Source organism: Anticarsia gemmatalis, chromosome 18, assembly GCF_050436995.1.
Source record: "Anticarsia gemmatalis isolate Benzon Research Colony breed Stoneville strain chromosome 18, ilAntGemm2 primary, whole genome shotgun sequence".
NCBI lineage: Eukaryota > Metazoa > Arthropoda > Insecta > Lepidoptera > Erebidae > Anticarsia > Anticarsia gemmatalis.
The window spans coordinates 2,591,202-2,608,295 of record NC_134762.1 but is presented as its reverse complement, the minus strand read 5'-3'; the positions used below and the strand labels follow the sequence as shown (position 1 = coordinate 2,608,295).

Below are 17,094 nucleotides of genomic sequence, written 5' to 3'. Positions count from 1 at the left end.
AAACTAAAGAAACTTATTTGTAAACTTAGGTGCTGTTTTACACGTGCCACGACTTACCTACTAGAAATATAATAAAAATCTATTGTTTTTAATCAGTATCTAATAAAACATTGAACATGAATAATTGCGATTTGCTTTTTATGAACTGTTTATTGCAACAGGAATTTTCTTGATTAGATTTCCGTTTATAAGCCGCTCTTTGCGTTTCAAGTTATTTCTTTAACTAAATAACTTCTCTGAGATCATTTATTCCATAGATATTTTTATATTATACACTTATTTCAATTTATTGAGATTTAAGTTAACCTCTCAAAGTAGGATGGCTTTAGGGGTAGGGATCCATAATAAGCTCAGTAAATATTATTTACAAAGTACCTAACTTTGAAAATAAGAGAACTTTTGATTCTGGGTTAACCACCATACGAAATAAATATTGAAACTACAATTCTTTACAATAAAGATATAATTTTATGTGTTTACAAGTGGCGTGTCATTTATAAAGCAACAACCATGACACACAAACAGTATGGCGTCGAGACCCATCACGGAGATGTATTGTTTATCTTTTATACTACTAATTATGTACACGTAATAACTGTAGGTCGTATCACTAGAAGACAATCGCAAGATTACATCTTGTTTGAATTGCAGTTATTTTTTGGATGATAATTTACCCAAATTCTTTTTTTTGTTATAAGAAGGTTTTATATTGTTTTTAACGTCGGGTATCGATATAGGTTTAATTGCGGCTGAAATATATCATTATCCTCATCACCTGTCTCTGCTCACTGCAAGACATAAGCGCCCTCTCGTTTATACCAGGCATCGTTGTTTTAAGCCATGTCCTGGTATCCCCGATAAAATCAAATGTAATTAACGATTCATTCGCAATCCGCCCTGGTTTTGACGTAATTATTCGTAAAATACAATCCGCTATCCGAAATAACATTTATCCTATTCTAAAATAAACAGAGCGACTGGTTAATGTGTGGAGAAATTTGGAAAATATAAACAATATTTTCAATTAACTTTTTACCATAGAACTGCACCACATTAGACGTTTTCCCACATTTATCAAAGAGAACTAAAGCAAAGAGAAAACTGTAACAGACACCAACTAGTTATTAAACATAGTTGTCACGAACGCTAAAACACTAATTATCTTGTAACTAGACGTCCAGCGAACTATACCGCAATTCTCTACCACTATCGACTATTGACAATCGGCTAACTATCGAATCGAATTTTGTATGTGCATTTATTGCAGATTAGCGCCTCTAGCGGACGTTGTAGGAACAATTTTTGCAGCACATTTTAATTGTCAAACTCTCGATACTCGACGTTTCCAATTGTAAAGAATCGCGTTACTGTAAACGTAAAGTATGAAATGTAATAAAATGTAAGGGAGTTTAATTTTTTTTGAAAAGTTAGTATACATGATGAACCAGCTTTAATTTTTATGTATAGTGAACCTTCGGACTTCGCAAGCTTGTGATAATGTCAAGTTTTTATATCGACTGATATGACCGGGCAAGATTCGTTTTACGGAATAATGGAAGGTTTTCGGACAATAGCAAAGTAAATTTATGTAAGATTATTGCGGTTTTATACAAACTATAGACAAGCGCTACGATAAAAAAAGTACTATCATCTATACTTATAATAAATCAGTAGAGAGTTCAAGGTCAGGTTTTTTCCTGTCTGTATGTTACGCTATCACGTAAAAACTACCGGATAGAATGCACTGAAATTTGGTATATGCATAGAATAAGTAGTGGAGCAAGTACTGGGATACTTTTTATCGCATAAAATTTCATAGATTTTTAGAAAATTGAAAAAAATACGTAGAATTCGTTTGAACCTGCGTTTCCCTAAAGAGACCATAGATGGCGTTGCAAGCCATTTCACAACATTCGCATATAGTTAACGCGGTGCCTGCCGTATCGATACCTGCTGTTCGCACCAACCAATAGATGGCGATATAGTCCGCAACACAGCATGTTTTTCCTAATTAATTTATTTTGATTGCTTTATTGTTAAAAAAATACCTTTGAAACAGGCTATACATTTATAAGATTTTCAAACATAAATGTTGTATGATATATTACTCTAAAATGTTGGTTTACGTGGTTCCGGTGCGATCGGGATATCCTAGATGGCAAATCGAGTAATTTCGTTTGTTGTCGTTGTTCGCCGCAACTAACAGATGGAGTTGTAGTTTGTAACACGTAACCAAATTAATTGGTTGCATCAAGGTGATAAATTGGATAGCTATGAAACAGACTATGTCGTAAGTTTTAAAAAATAAACAACGGATGATATATAAAAAATAATAACGGGTTACGCGGTTTCGGACGTATCATCGCAAGTATACCTACATTATAACGCGTGTGAAGAGCTCCGGCGCAGATAGGTCTGTCTGTACCTATAATAATATTCTGAATCCAGACGGGTAAGCAATGGTCAGTGTATAATAAAGTATTATATTTTACACTGTAAACTGGTACGGATACAGACGAGAGCGGAAAAGAAGGTAACCACAGGAAATCAGGCGCGCCTGAGCCTGTGTCACATTGTGTGCTCTTCGGGCCCCTTTCGTAAATAACCATTAGATGACAAAAGAGTTGTTAGCATTTTTATGTGAAGGTGTGTAGTGCTTCGCAATTCGCGTGCTCAAACGAATAAGCAACAGTACGAAATTCACGCGAGCAGAGCCGCACGGGTCAGCTAGTTTGTTAAATAAATTAGTCATACTACAGACTTCATTAGTACTCATTTTCATCTAACTGCAATAACTTAACTCAGGTCATCATGACATGCCATTCGACCATAAAACTCTTGTATAATCTAACATACATAATTCAACACAAAACAATAATGAGATTAAAAAAGTCGTGTAACTACATCAAATGATCTGCAAGTCCGAAACCGCTAATTTGTGGCACACAGACACAGTAATCGGTTAAATTCCAGCACAACTTATGTGATTGGTAAAAAAGTTGCGATTACCTCGCGTGCTCCAATTATCATGTTCTGTGAGGGTACGGTCTCTGTGCAAGCGAGTATTCCATCTGTGGTATAATTGCTTGCACGTTAGTACTTATGTAGAAGAAAATGATAGTAGAAAACATTACATAAAATCACGCCGCAATCCCTTTTGCCGTAGGTAGAGACTTGTGATCTCTTCAAACTTCCTTTATTTTGTTTACGTTCATATACTTGATGATAAACATAACCGCTGGTTTTGAATACTGTTGTATAAAGTATGTACTATATTAGCTTCAAAAAGCATTTGTGACATCCTGTCACAATTGCTTTTAAGTTTTTTTTAAACATAACTGGTTCTTATACATTCTTAGTAAGCGTGCCACAAAGTATACGGGTATTTGTTTCCGTACTCACCGTTTCTCATTATATTTAAATTTAAAGACAGCTGAATCTGTATAATATATTGAAGAAACCGTTTACCGTTTCGCTTATCGCTTCCCGCTCTCACTGCGTACCCCCACATGCGCAGACGCAGAACATGTATTAACAAGTCTATTCCCTCGTTCCTCGCTACAGTTGTTCAGATTTATGAGCCAGTTATCAAGCGCTCTTGTTAAAAGTACTTTAGTGGTGCATTGATACGTGCTTTTACGTGCTCGTAAATTACTCCTGACTTTAGAAAAGTGTACAATTTCGTTGTCTCTCTCTTTTAATGGTGTTTTATATAATTTTTTTAAACGCCTTGGAATAAATTATTTTTACACTTTTATTTCTGTACAAAATTATTGATAGAATATTCCGCTTGGGAAATTTTCACGTTAAATAAGGTCCGTTTTCTACTCAATCAAGAATCAAAATCGAATCATTCATTTATGTCAAATACTGAGACTTATAATAAAACAATGATACAGAGAGTGAATTTACCGCCAACTACGTAGAGCAAATTAAAGCTGGCAAGAAACTCCTAGCAACTCTTTTTAAAACATGCCACAGCCAAAACTGCAGAGCTAAAGTTTTTTCCTATTTAGGCCATCCCTGTTTTCAGGACTTAATATGCAGCATCAAAGACATAATAGCTTTAAAGAGACGACTATTCTTTTTTTAAAAACAATTGCACTACTGTAGAATAATATATCGCCTTCTAATCAACACTCAAACCCTTACATCAGTTACACAACACATTTCACTCAGTATCATTCCATAGGTACTACAAAATGTATTACTCTCAAAATATTCATGCATTTACGTAAGGTACTTGTAACTCACGTCTTTGATAACGCTGTCGTTACTGACACAATCGTGCCGTTTGATAACTGATAACGCTTATCATTATCAACTTATGAACCGTAACTCGAGAATAACTTCGAGAATACGTTTTTATTTGCAACAATTGTATAAAATAACAAATTCAATGTATTTTTTTTTGAGAAGTGTGAGAGAAACAGTTTTTGTTGATTATCTGCGAATAGTATTGTCGTTTATTTTCGCCAATAATTTCTAAAGAGCAAAATTTTATATTTATTCAAAAACGTATCTCAAAAACGTAACAATAATTTCTTTAATATCTAATAAATAACGTAATAAAAGAAAATAATCTAAATATCTTAAATCTAGTCTTAAAATCTGTAATAAAGTTAATACCTTAATTTTAGTAAACTAAAATTTGAATGTAGGTACAGTCACGAGCATTAATATGTAAATAGTACATCGCAATACCTGTAAAAATCGTTCCAAGTACACAAGCACTAGGAAAATACTCTTCTTACGGAAATTGCGTATAAACACCAGTATCCTTGACAGTTATTAGGGCTATTGGGCTGTTTGAGCGGCTATAACGTTCCCCTGCCATCATTCAGGGCCCATTTGAGTGCCACCATTGTGAATTAATACGACAACCTTTTGCTATTAAAGCTTGCTGTTTGAAGTTCAACTCTGAATTTTTGTTAGGTCATTCTACTAGTATTTTTAGCTATGTTAAATGTTTAGTTTTGTCCATATTTATTTTCCTAATTAATTAATACTAAGATCTCTTGCACTGTATCAACTTTCGAACGTATCAGTATTTTTAAAATAGCTTTCGTAACATCTAAATGGTGGTGAATTGGAAAAAATTTCGAGATTTACAGGTGCTTGTTTGTAAAATTACGCTATAAGTTTATGATTGAAATGAGTATTTTTTTTATTGATTAGTTACTTTTCTGATTAAAAGAGAGGATCCATATTTTTGCTCATGACTGTAAATCAATATCTTAGTTCAATTTTCGAGTTTCAATGACTGTACATAATTATATCATTTCGACTTTCGAGTTCAAAATTCCTCCGATTCAAAAAACTCAGTCATAAGACCTCCTTATATTGACTATTCAATTACTTACCACATGTTATAAAAGTGCAGTTGTTAGATAACATTATATAAACGTAACAGTGTACAAGTGTATGTTTCCGATATGGTCACGCATCGCCCGCCGTCTCGAGTAATCGCCCAAATTATCGACACTCCACTTCCACATGCAATATACAATGTACAAATGTTTTGCAGAAGAATAACTTCTCACATACAGACTGCTCTTTCACAAACAAATCTTTTCTCTACGCAAAAAAGCTCGATATTTGGGCACCTCACGAGCTCACTGAAAGAAACCTAATAAACCGTGTACTCATTTGTGATTCTTGAAGCCAAAGTACCCAAGTATTACAAGTTCATACATACTATAATGGGAAAAGACTTTTTCCCCGACCTAATAATAATATGATGCATACAAGAACAGTCGAACAAAAATGTTACCTACTGGGAAATATAAAAAAATCCTTCATTTTTACAAAAGTCGTATTATGATGCCTCACGTTCTAAATACATTTCTCGATTATAATAATGCTGAGATTTTAATACTCTGCATACTTAAACGCTTGATTTCCAATTTGTGGTTTGTTTTCGTCATTTGTGGTGAAAAGATTTGGGTGGTCGCACTTCTGCACTACCACACTAGTCGGAGTCCGAGTGTCGTGAGCTTATACGAAAAACTTAATCCACATAAATATATAAAATAATTATGACCTTATCTTAAATATGGAAGTAAATCATATACGAGCATCACATATGAAAAAATAAAAAAGATTGAGCTCTTGAGTCTCTTAACCATTGTCTAATGAAGGAACAAAATTACACATTATTTTTATTTTAGGATTTTTAGTAAGTCTGACAGCTAAAATCTTGTATTTTATCGGAAAATTTCTTTCCCGAATGTTCCATAAAACATTTTCCCTACAAAATCTTTAAACAGTAAACAACATTAATACTATTGCATCTTGCTATCTATTCACCTGTGCTCGGCATTGGAACGATTACGCAACACTATTATGTAGCCCACATCCGCTGGGTTATTGATGTATGTATCCAACTCACTGAATATATCTTGAATAGACTTGCATCTTGGGATACTATTCAAAACATATCTTGTATCTAAGGCCTGATAGACTGGAATCAATTTGGAATAGTGGTTTTGGGAATCCGTTTGACGTACTAAAATGGGTTCTTAAAATTATATTTTTAAGTTGATATTAGTTTATTAACATGGACCTTTATTCTTTAAAACCGTACCGTATATTTAAATGCGTATTTTCCGAAAGTATTTTTGTGCAAGACGGCTTGCGCGAGCGACTTTCAATAGATTTCCTTCAAGTAGTGTTTACTGACTTGCAGCAAGTTCCACGTGATATACGGTACGTAAGATACGGTTGTTTTTTTTGCTGTCAGTGGTGACAGTCGTCAATTGACTTCTGCACGGAATTGCGGAAACTATTGTCAGAGTATGTGAAACATCCACGATTCAATTGGTCGGTTTAATTTATAAAAAATAAGTAAAAGTTTGGGGCATATAAACTAATTGAATACCCGTATGCACGTATGACTGATGTGCTGCATTTATATATTAAATAATTCTTATATTTACCTATTTACTCTGGTTTCTCTATTAATTATCCGTTTTAGTATCTGATTGACGTGTACCCAAGCAATTTTAGTACAAATATAGTACCCAAATAATAATAGATAATGTACTTACCTAATTCTGTTACAATTGGCTTAAGAATTTACTCCAAAAATGTTTCAAAATCTGTTTTTCACGATGTTTTCCCTTGCAGGGTGAGAACTCCAAGCGAGGACATGAGGTACGTTTGTAGTGTGAAGCCTTAACGCAGCGGTACTGCTTTAATTATGCACTTCGGATATCTTCGGCTACTTTCGGAAGACACGAACACACTCCAACTTTATAAAGAGCATAACCGTCATATTTGAAAATGGAAAGACTACCGATGATTCACGAAGGTTTCCGATGGTTTACGAATATTTCCGAAGGTCTCCGAAGGTCCACGAAGATTTCCGAAGTGCATTTTTAAGATGGTACCATTGCGAAGTGTTGTGGGCTTAAGCAACGCTGCATGAATAGAATACGGTTGCAATTTGTTGAAATCACTACGAGTACGCAGCATGATATGCGTTACCACTGTACTTTACCATCGACATACCATCACGACTGTTTGAAACAGCGTATATCATACACTAGTACACTCATCGTAATAACAAGATTTGAAAATGTGTAAAAACCGTTTCTAACGGCACCTAGATTTTATGATCTTTGAGATTATGTAGGTAAACATAACTTTAAATCACGTAAAAATTACTACTTAACATTACGCCTTTATTGCCTTTTACATGTCCTACAAACTTGCAAAAATTGTGCAATCGTAGAAAAAGAGTAAATTGTTAGACAAATCTGTGTCTCTAATATACACATTTGCACAAAAAAGCACTAGTTATAAAAAATACTCCGGACTTTAAAACATAAAATAGTATCTTGATTCTACGAAACATACTTTTCTTACAATATCTAACCTCATTTTCAAACTTAGAGACTAAGAAAGAGGTTATTTTGCCCACTCCAAAGATAATAATCTATCGTGCTCCTTTGGGAAAAAGTATATTTCACACTTGAAAAACTTGTTACAAAACTTTTAGCTGTGAAACGAGTGTATTTCCTTAAGTTTATCTACCCTTAAAACTCTCCAAACTCAAACTTTACGACTTGTATTAAACTAGGAAACAGTTTCTTAAACAATGATGGATAAAGGCTGGTTTTACACCAAAGATGTTGAAAGACGCGATGCGAGGAAATATTCTACTAAATGGATTAGCTAAGAGTCTTTGACAATGAGCTAATTTCATTGGTGTAGTTTTGTTTGTTCTTTTGCTTGGCTGTCTTGCACATCTCTGGTCAAAACGCAGCCTTAAATACAGTGCTTTAAGCTATTACATGTGCCTTTTACAATTTCTGTGCATACGAATGTTGCTAACATTTTGAATTGAACAGCTTTGCATATTTCATCGCAGATTATTTAGGTTATTATTACAAGAGCCTATCAGAGGTCCGTCGGGTTGAATACCTAGTCGCTCCGGGTTACAAGAAAGATCTACTCTACAGGTTTAACTGCATATTTTGTCAGACGCGTTTTAATAGCAATTATAAAAACATATTTATTTAATATAACAATGCGGTTTTTATCTAATATACCATCTACCAGAAAACTCATCTATTGCACTGTAGTCTAGTAGACCCAATAATATCCAGAAAACACCACGGTTTCCTCGCGTAAGCACAGCAGCATAGGTCTTCAGTAGACTGGAGCGTGTATAGCTGTCAATACGAAGACATGCCACGATCTATCTGATCAGGTAGGAAGAATTTACCAGAACGTATCATCTTTACATCTAGTTAGTGGTCAGCAGAAAGATGAACCTAAATTGTTCAAGTCATACAAATGGCAGCTGTATCATCATCAGCCTAGCATTTATTCCAACCATGTTGGAGTCGGCTTCCAGTCTTACCGAACGCAGTTGAATACCAGAATTTTATATAGAGCGGCTGCCCATGAACCTAAATATACGATAATAAACATTCAATGTGTATTTCGCGTAAATAACTGACTATACATGTAACATCTGGCAGGCAGTATCAGACAGTTTCACAGAATCACTTCCCATGGCTGAGCCAAGTGAGCCAATAACATAGTTTCGATGTCGCGGCTTTCTTTCCCCTCCGCCGCCGCCGCCAGCCCCGCCACGCTGTCTCGCTGCGGTTTGACTAAATCATTCTAATACTGAGAGAAAAGTTAGACTTTTTGTTTTATGTGGCTTTTATAACGTTATTGACATGTTCGACAATTTCGTTTGATGTATTACGTGGAAACTTTTAGGTTTTTGTTACGTGTTACGCACATATTCGGTTCGGCAATATTTATCGAACAACAAAACTGACACACACATTTTCGGTTTTGCTGTCCAGGTAGGCCAATCTAGGCAAGCCTAATCTAAATTTCGGCAAAAAAATTTCGAGTAATGCACGAGTATTTCAAAATGATAGGATACTCATCCATTTAGCTCACATACCTATAATTGGTACATATCTGACAGATCCTTCTTATTTTCCTTCCTTCACTTAATTTAAGTGACAAAGTTGTAGGTATAAGTCATCTGATCTTTGGCATAGCTTTCATAATGATGTATTCATTGAAGGTAGGTACTTGGAGTTAGAAAATAACTAGATAAGCATTTCTGGGTATATTGAAAAAATATCCATTGGTAATCTTTTGTGGATTGATCAAATTTTTAAAAATTCTTAAAAATACAGCGTTGTTCGATTTCTCGTAATAACTTGCTAAAAATAAATTTGAGCTTCCAACAACAACCTTTTTCATAATATCAATCATTCGTATATTTTGAGCATAGGAAACGTTTGCATAAATTATGTGAAGTCATCAATATCTTTATTCAATCAGAGGATTGATGAAAATTCACGGAAAAACGTTTTTGTTTTGAAATTTCACGAATAAATAATACCTGGAATATGTTGTTTTATAAAAATGCGGCTATGTTTTTATTTCTATGGATATTGGACAAAGGATTTCAGAACAAAAGCGTTGCCAACAGAGTAAGCGTTTTTGTATATTGTTCTAAACAACAAAAACATAATAAATCCTTGTAATAGCTGCGAGAGTGTACGTTCAATACTGACCAACACTTTTTTAATGGACTTTGTAATTGCGGAAAGCACTGAAATAGGTTTCCTTTTTGTATGTTCTATGAATTATGAAAGTGGATAAAAGTCGGAAAAAATGCCTAAAAAAAGGGTAAAGGTATTTTCATTCTTCAGGATCCTAAAAGATCCATCCAAAATTAAATAGGACTTCCACATAACTTTTTATATGCTTCAAGAAGTCTAAAGTCATTGTCGGCCATCAGTAATAGAAATTTAGACTTAGGAATTGTCATCTAAATATTATTGAAATTCGATTTTGAAAATTTTCAAGACAATCTCAATTCAACCAGTTAGATCAACAATCTATCTCAGAGTGAGAGTAGATAGGAACAGTATCTCATACTGGAATAAGAACTCTAGTCATGCTTATAATACAACATTCCGTTGATGTCTACCGATTACTTGAACAGTAACCGCGTTATGTGCGCGACTGAACGGAAATTGAATCATAACTGTCGCGCTGTACACAACTGTTATGTACAAACGTATATACGAGTATACAAGTACAATTGTAGCAAACCAGTGTTACGTCTCTCTCGTTTTATTATTGTACTGATTACTCGGCTCCTGCAGGTCATAGCGTGATTTTATAGCCTGTTTAGTAAAATCTACATACATACAATACATATAAAAATCACGCCTTTTTCCCATTCCCTTCTTCACAAATACGCCTGATATACTTAACAAAAATATTTTTTGAAGTTTGTCTGGTAGTTTCAGAGATGACCGTTGAAATGAAAAGCTTTTTTGTTTTTTAATATTAGATGGTGTTGCTTTTGGGCGTAGGGTACTGTAAACGACTTAGACACTTTACTTTAGAAACTGTAAAAGGCGTAAATAGGATTTGTGTCGATTATGTCGTAAACTAAAAGTAAAAGTGAGCGAATAAGTGCGCGAAAGTCATATTTTCGGAAACTATTTTGAAAGTATATGGAGTCCAAAATCACCAAAAATCCAGAAAGCTAAGAATACCAAACCCAAAATCTATCTCAAAATCGTCAATCGAAGGCAATAGTTAGCCGCAAGTATCACCATCGTAACATTTCCGATATGTTTGTGTAGGGTCGTCATAGTTGCCTCGTGTCAACAGTTGGGCACAAGTTGAAGTGAACTCGTACTCGACAGTGCCACTAACTAATATTTGAATAGATTACACCAACAAACCTTGGACGTGAAATGTTTGAGTTACATTATGAGCCAAATATGTCGCCGGGTTGTGATTTTAACTTAACTTTTACGTAGTAAAGAATTTCATGTCTGAAAAGTTTAGGCCTTGGTATTTATAGCAACTATGCTGCTGAAACTGTTTTTTTAGGTTAAAAAGACACATACAAAACATAATCTCTTGTCATGCTATTACTAATTTGATTAGTAATGATGAATACTTAGTAAAATGACACACAGAAAACTATTGAAACGTTCCAAAAAACTAAATGTTAAAAAGACAAGGATGCTGTAATCCTCCGATTGTATCACAAACTAACGAACTTTTCTAAAGAAATGTAACGTCTGAAATAGTTAATTTTGGAAAAGATATACAGGTTTGTGCTAAAGCGTAGATATAATAACATCTTCATTCTGCAACGACTCTTTCCTAAAACAAAAAACATATTATGTACATTTTCTTTCCAAAAAACACTTAACAAAACATGTCATGTAATACATTACCCGTAAACTTCGCTAAACGTAAGCCCCTCGTCACTCGCAGCCCGTGATGGACATTTGATTGCCACAATTACTCCTAATCCTATTAAAACCTTACGGCCCACAGATTCTATTTTTAACAACGAACCTGTTGTGATTGTTTTTTAATTGGCAGTTTAATTAAACAGATTGGACAGATGGACACCGACGCGTATTGTGTGGGTAGATGGATATCTCAATGGTAGATTGAGATTACAGTGATTGCGGAATCTGTAATTAGTTTAACTATAGACAATATGCAATTTAATTACAATGCACATTGTTTATGTTAACTTTCGTTATCTTACTGCTGAGCAAGTGCCTCTCCTTGTGAGCTCCGTTCTTCTAGAATTCTTCTGCTTGACTACCTCCATAGCGCAGTGATCAAGGTCACCACGCCACGGTCGTAGGTTCGATTTCCACACAGAACAAGTATTTGTGCCATCCACAAATAATAGTTTCGGGTCTGGTTGTGTCCGTTGTTGGTATGTTTGTAAAAGTCCCCGCGACACAAGAGCAATTTTTAGTGCGGGAGTTGTCTTTTTAAACGAAAAAGAAATCTGCCTACGTGTTTCAGTTTGTTCTGCCTCTCTTATTCCGCAGGAGGTCTGCTGCGGCAACGTCGAGGTGATATGTAACTCGTCTCAATCATAATAATATACTAGAAAAAAGAATAAAAGGTCTTCTGCTATGTAATGACCAATTGTTTCTTGGAATTAAAACAATAAATGTTGTAGCTTCTACCCGAGTGCTATTTGTATATTTATCTACAAGCGATGAATCAGTTATAATTGCTAATGGTAAATGTGCAGTAAAACACGTCGTTTTTATTATATCGTGCTTAGGTAATAAACATCGTGTTGTAGAGTTATTAAAATGGTGCATGCAGCAAAAGTAATGTAACTCCGCGGTGAGTTTTAACTGAAAGTTGGCATCGCATGAAAATAATTGGCCAGGTAGTCGTTATATTTCCAAAAAAAAAAAACGTCTTTTTGTAAACCTGAGCTTTGAGTAGGGATATGTTGTTAAAATCTTATTAACAAGTCTTATTGACATGGGATTATGAGAACTGTAAGAATGGACTAGCAAAGACTTACACACAACCAACAATTTTTGAATAGAATTCGTTTTTTTTTAACCTATTACTCAGTCTCTGTGACTCCTTGCTGGGCAAGAGTCTCCTCCCAAATTGAGGGAGCGTATAGGCCTTGAGTCCTATTAAATACTTTCGAGTTTAAAATATCATAACTGTTGCTTAGCATTTTAATCATTTTTTTGGGAATGCAGTTTACTCTTGATAAAAAAAATACACAATTCAATGCTGCCTCTCTTCAATTGCGATAACAACTGCAGTACGATTTTTATTTCTCTCTTCATCCAGTAAAACAACACGTCTCCCAACAAATAGTTCCCTACGGCGCTATACATACATACATATACACACGGTATGTATGTTACACACGGCCGGGACAGAAGTCACCAATGACGTTTAATTTCCTCTCGGGTTCGAGTCCAGGCTGTTTTCTAGGTCATTGCCTGTCCTACTGTTTGTTTGTGTCGATGTGTGACATGTAAGAAATAGTGTAGTAGTATTTTATATTTTGTTTCGATATGTTGTTTAAATCGAGGTATTTTCAAGCAGAATCAGAATATTTTTGTGGTCTATTTCTTTGTACTTTATCCGCGCGGTTTAGTGACTCAGGGCAGAATTTTCATACAAACATGCTCTCTTCTAACCTTTTCTATTACTCCTTTTTACCCTTAGAGATATGTTCTGTCTCAAGTCTATCTCTGTACCAAATTTCATTATAATAGTTTCAGTGGTTAAGACTCTGCTGTTTTGTCTAAAGTAATTAAAAATGAAACTATGAAAGGGAAAAAGAATCTATCGCTAATAAATATTTTTATTATACTCAGAAAAAACACATGGAAATTTTCCAGAGCTATAACAAAATCAATTGTTTTTCTTCACAAACAATATCTATTACCAATATCAAGTAACTTTATAATTAAAAGTTTTTACATAATTTTCTCTGAACAGATATAAGATACGTATAAAACGGTAAAGTGTGAGGGTAGGGTCGTAAGGGCCCGAGGCGTAGCACGTAATCTGCCGCGCAGGTACCTCGGGCCCACAGTTTTGTCGCATCATTGATTCGCACCCCTGCACGTAAAGCACTTACCTAGGGCTGACACGTGCACATTAATACGTTTCTGCAAAACAAATTGTATGAATTTTAATGACAAATGGGGTTGTGGCTAGCCGGATACGGTTTTGGCATACTTTTCCCAACCCTTGCGTTTAATGTAATTTTGGACGGAGTAGAAATTGTTGTTGTTGAAAGAGGAATTTGAAGTTATTAGTCCGCAAAACATGAGCTCCTAATATGTTAAGATTGTGTCGTATTTAGTGTCGAAGTATTCTTTAACACACATCGTCATCAGTAGTAATATTCTCTGATTTAATGATCTGTGCAACGCCAACATAAAGATTCAAAAGTAAGAAAGTATGTCTATCATTTTTATATTCTCGGGAAATGTGGTCGTAAAAACGCACAATGGAATAATGAGCAATTAACAGACACTAAGCAGTTCTTTAAGTAATTTATTTTACGTCCCATCTGCAGTTAAGTCGTTCTGACCGTCGTTTTTGTAACATTATCTGACGGAAGACCCTCGCTGATCCATTTGCTAATTTTTACGTCACATTTACGATCCAATTTTATAGCAGTTTTACTATCTATAAGTGCGTAAAAATGCTATTAAATCGCTTCAGTAAGTAATGCGTAAATATGGCAAAAAATATTCAGTATTTTTGTACCCTATCAGGTGGGGTCAATCTATTTTGAAACAGCCCGAAGGTGTGATCGAAATTCGGTCTGTAACTAAATTTGCGAGTTAGTTAAACCCTGGGCTTGTTTGTCGCTGAGGTAGCCATGATGGATGGTGCTTGAGGCTCGATACCGACGTCTACTTTACTTCCGATACAGACCTCTTGTACGTAGAGAACGAAGATTCTCAGCTCGGAGATGAGTTGACTTTGGCTATTGATTTATGGACACAGACATCGCAGGTATAGAAAAAGATTTTTTAACTGAAAGACAGTTTCGTTGAAAATTCTTCTATATGTATATCATATCAAGCCTGGAATACCCTAAGGTAGGTAGGTAGGCAAAGGTGTATGGAATACACCAACGTTTATCCACCAACAATCATACATCCCATGTAATAGGGGACGAGCCTATGGCCATGTACCGGGCAGGTTACTATTACCAAACTCTGGGTTACTATTGGAAAAGATTCGAATATGATAATTTGTGTTGAGAAATATCAGGACTTACTTGACCACTTTTCTTTTTACATATTTAATTACTATTTTTGTTATGACTGAATTTTCTTTATTTTGTTTCTATTATGTTATCTTACTAATAATTTTGTTTTTTATTTTCAATGTACGCAACCAAGCGGGTGCTACTGGTAAGGTTACGTGTATAATTGTGTTGCATAGCGCTAGTGTATAATAATATAATTGGCTATTATGCCATTACGCGGTGCGTCGCCGGTCGCTGCGTGTGCGCGTTGAACACAATGTCTGAAGCATTCGCTCATGGTCACCCTTCATTTGATTGTAAATTAATAATACTATTGTTTTGCTTAATGAGGATTATTTTAATTGTTTTTCTTTTGACTTTGACAGATGATGCGATATTGATAAGTGGTTACATCGTTTTATTATAAAAGGACATTGAATAAAGATACAGAAGGAATCGTGCATTAGTTTTCACATCCATATGTTTCGTCGACCACGAAATTCATTCATTTATTGATAAAATATAAGTTTACAGTTTATCACCAAATCACTTATATCTATACTAATTGTACAAAAGGTTAGGCTAGAAATCTTATTAAGTATCTAAACAAAAAAAAACATTGTAGATAAAATGCTATTCAACAAATACATACTATACATAATAACATTATCACTTTTATCTCTTGAACATGTTCAAATAATTAGAAATACCATTTAAAGTATCATGTATGGAGTCAAAAAATATATATTTTGTACTACTAATAAACGTCGTTTAAACTCTGATTAGTTATACAATTTTTTGTCTTTTTCACTCATGTACAGTTTCAAAATTGATTGAAAGTGACAAAACATCATAGTTAATCAGGGCTTACGCGATGTTTATAAGTAAGACAGGAAAAAAAGACTTTATTTCAACTTCACTATAGTATCTTATTTATAAATTCCCATTTAAAGCAATAGGTTTTCTAGTGTTTAAGTAATTTTGCTCTTCCTATATAAGGCTGCTAATATGATCGTATTAATCATACTATCCTGTATAAACCCATGCATAATATTATAATGCAACGGGTCTTAAACACGATTGAAAATTAAAGGTTATAAAGAACCGTTACATTATAATATTAGGTCGGGGAAAAAGTCTTTTCGCATTATCGCATGTATGAATTTGTAATAAAATCTGTTTGGCTTGAAGAATCACAAATGAGTACACGGTTCATTAGGTTTCTTCAGTGAGCTCGTGAGGTACCCAAATATTGAGCTTTTTTGTGTAAAGAAAAGATTTTATTACAAGTTCATATATACTATAATGCGAAAATACTTTTACCCCGACCTAATATTATGTGTACAAGTGGCGAGAGTTTAAAATCGTTAACCCACTCATTCGTTACTTCCTTTAAAAAAAGCTATATTATCACTAATCAACGTAATTAATTAAGGTATAAAAACCTCAGTTTAAAACGTATAATATGTCAGTGTGTTTGTAATAAGTAAATTAGCTCGTTGTAGCACCTAGTACCTACGTACTCTCAACGCTGGCGGCGACCCGCGATTTCATCCAATTAGTGGTGACGCGACAACCCTACGATAATAGGGCTACTGCGCGTATATTACTGCGATGTACTCTCATATATGGTTATATAGTTGTTGCTATATTTTGTGCTATAGTATACTAATGTTTGTTAAACATAATATTTAACTTTTTTCGCGCGTTTCATGAAAGTGATTTTTTGTAATGCGAGAAATGTTTCCCTCTTAAACAAAAGTAACAGATTTTAGTAGCTATTTCAATAAAGAGTATCAATTTATTCTACCAAAAGCTTTGAATAAAATCTAGTCTCACTAATATTGTCATATGACTGAAGTAAATAGTCAGATAGTTATTTAAAAGTGTACGGCGGAAAGTATTCTTGCAGTAAATTTTGCTTCTGAAGATAGGAAAGTGAAATGTAGAGATGTATGGCCGGATCTTATACGGGAGTATATTATAATGTATGGCATGTTATGAAACGCGAAATGATTTAG

The 17,094-nt window shown here is 34.5% G+C and overlaps 1 protein-coding gene across 8 annotated transcripts in view; it reads left to right on the top strand.

Moving 5' to 3' along the window:
- Synd (protein kinase C and casein kinase substrate in neurons protein Synd) overlaps window positions 1-17,094 on the top strand; it is a 145,265-nt gene that overhangs the window by 117,223 nt on the left and 10,948 nt on the right. For 6 of the 8 annotated variants that reach the window (XM_076126270.1, XM_076126273.1, XM_076126271.1 and 3 more), the window contains one exon: window positions 7,129-7,155. The exons of the other annotated variants lie outside the window; for them this stretch is intronic. In XM_076126270.1, coding sequence (XP_075982385.1) covers window positions 7,129-7,155 — 27 coding nt within the window. The remainder of the gene's footprint in view (window positions 1-7,128; window positions 7,156-17,094) is intronic. 8 annotated transcript variants of the gene reach the window in all.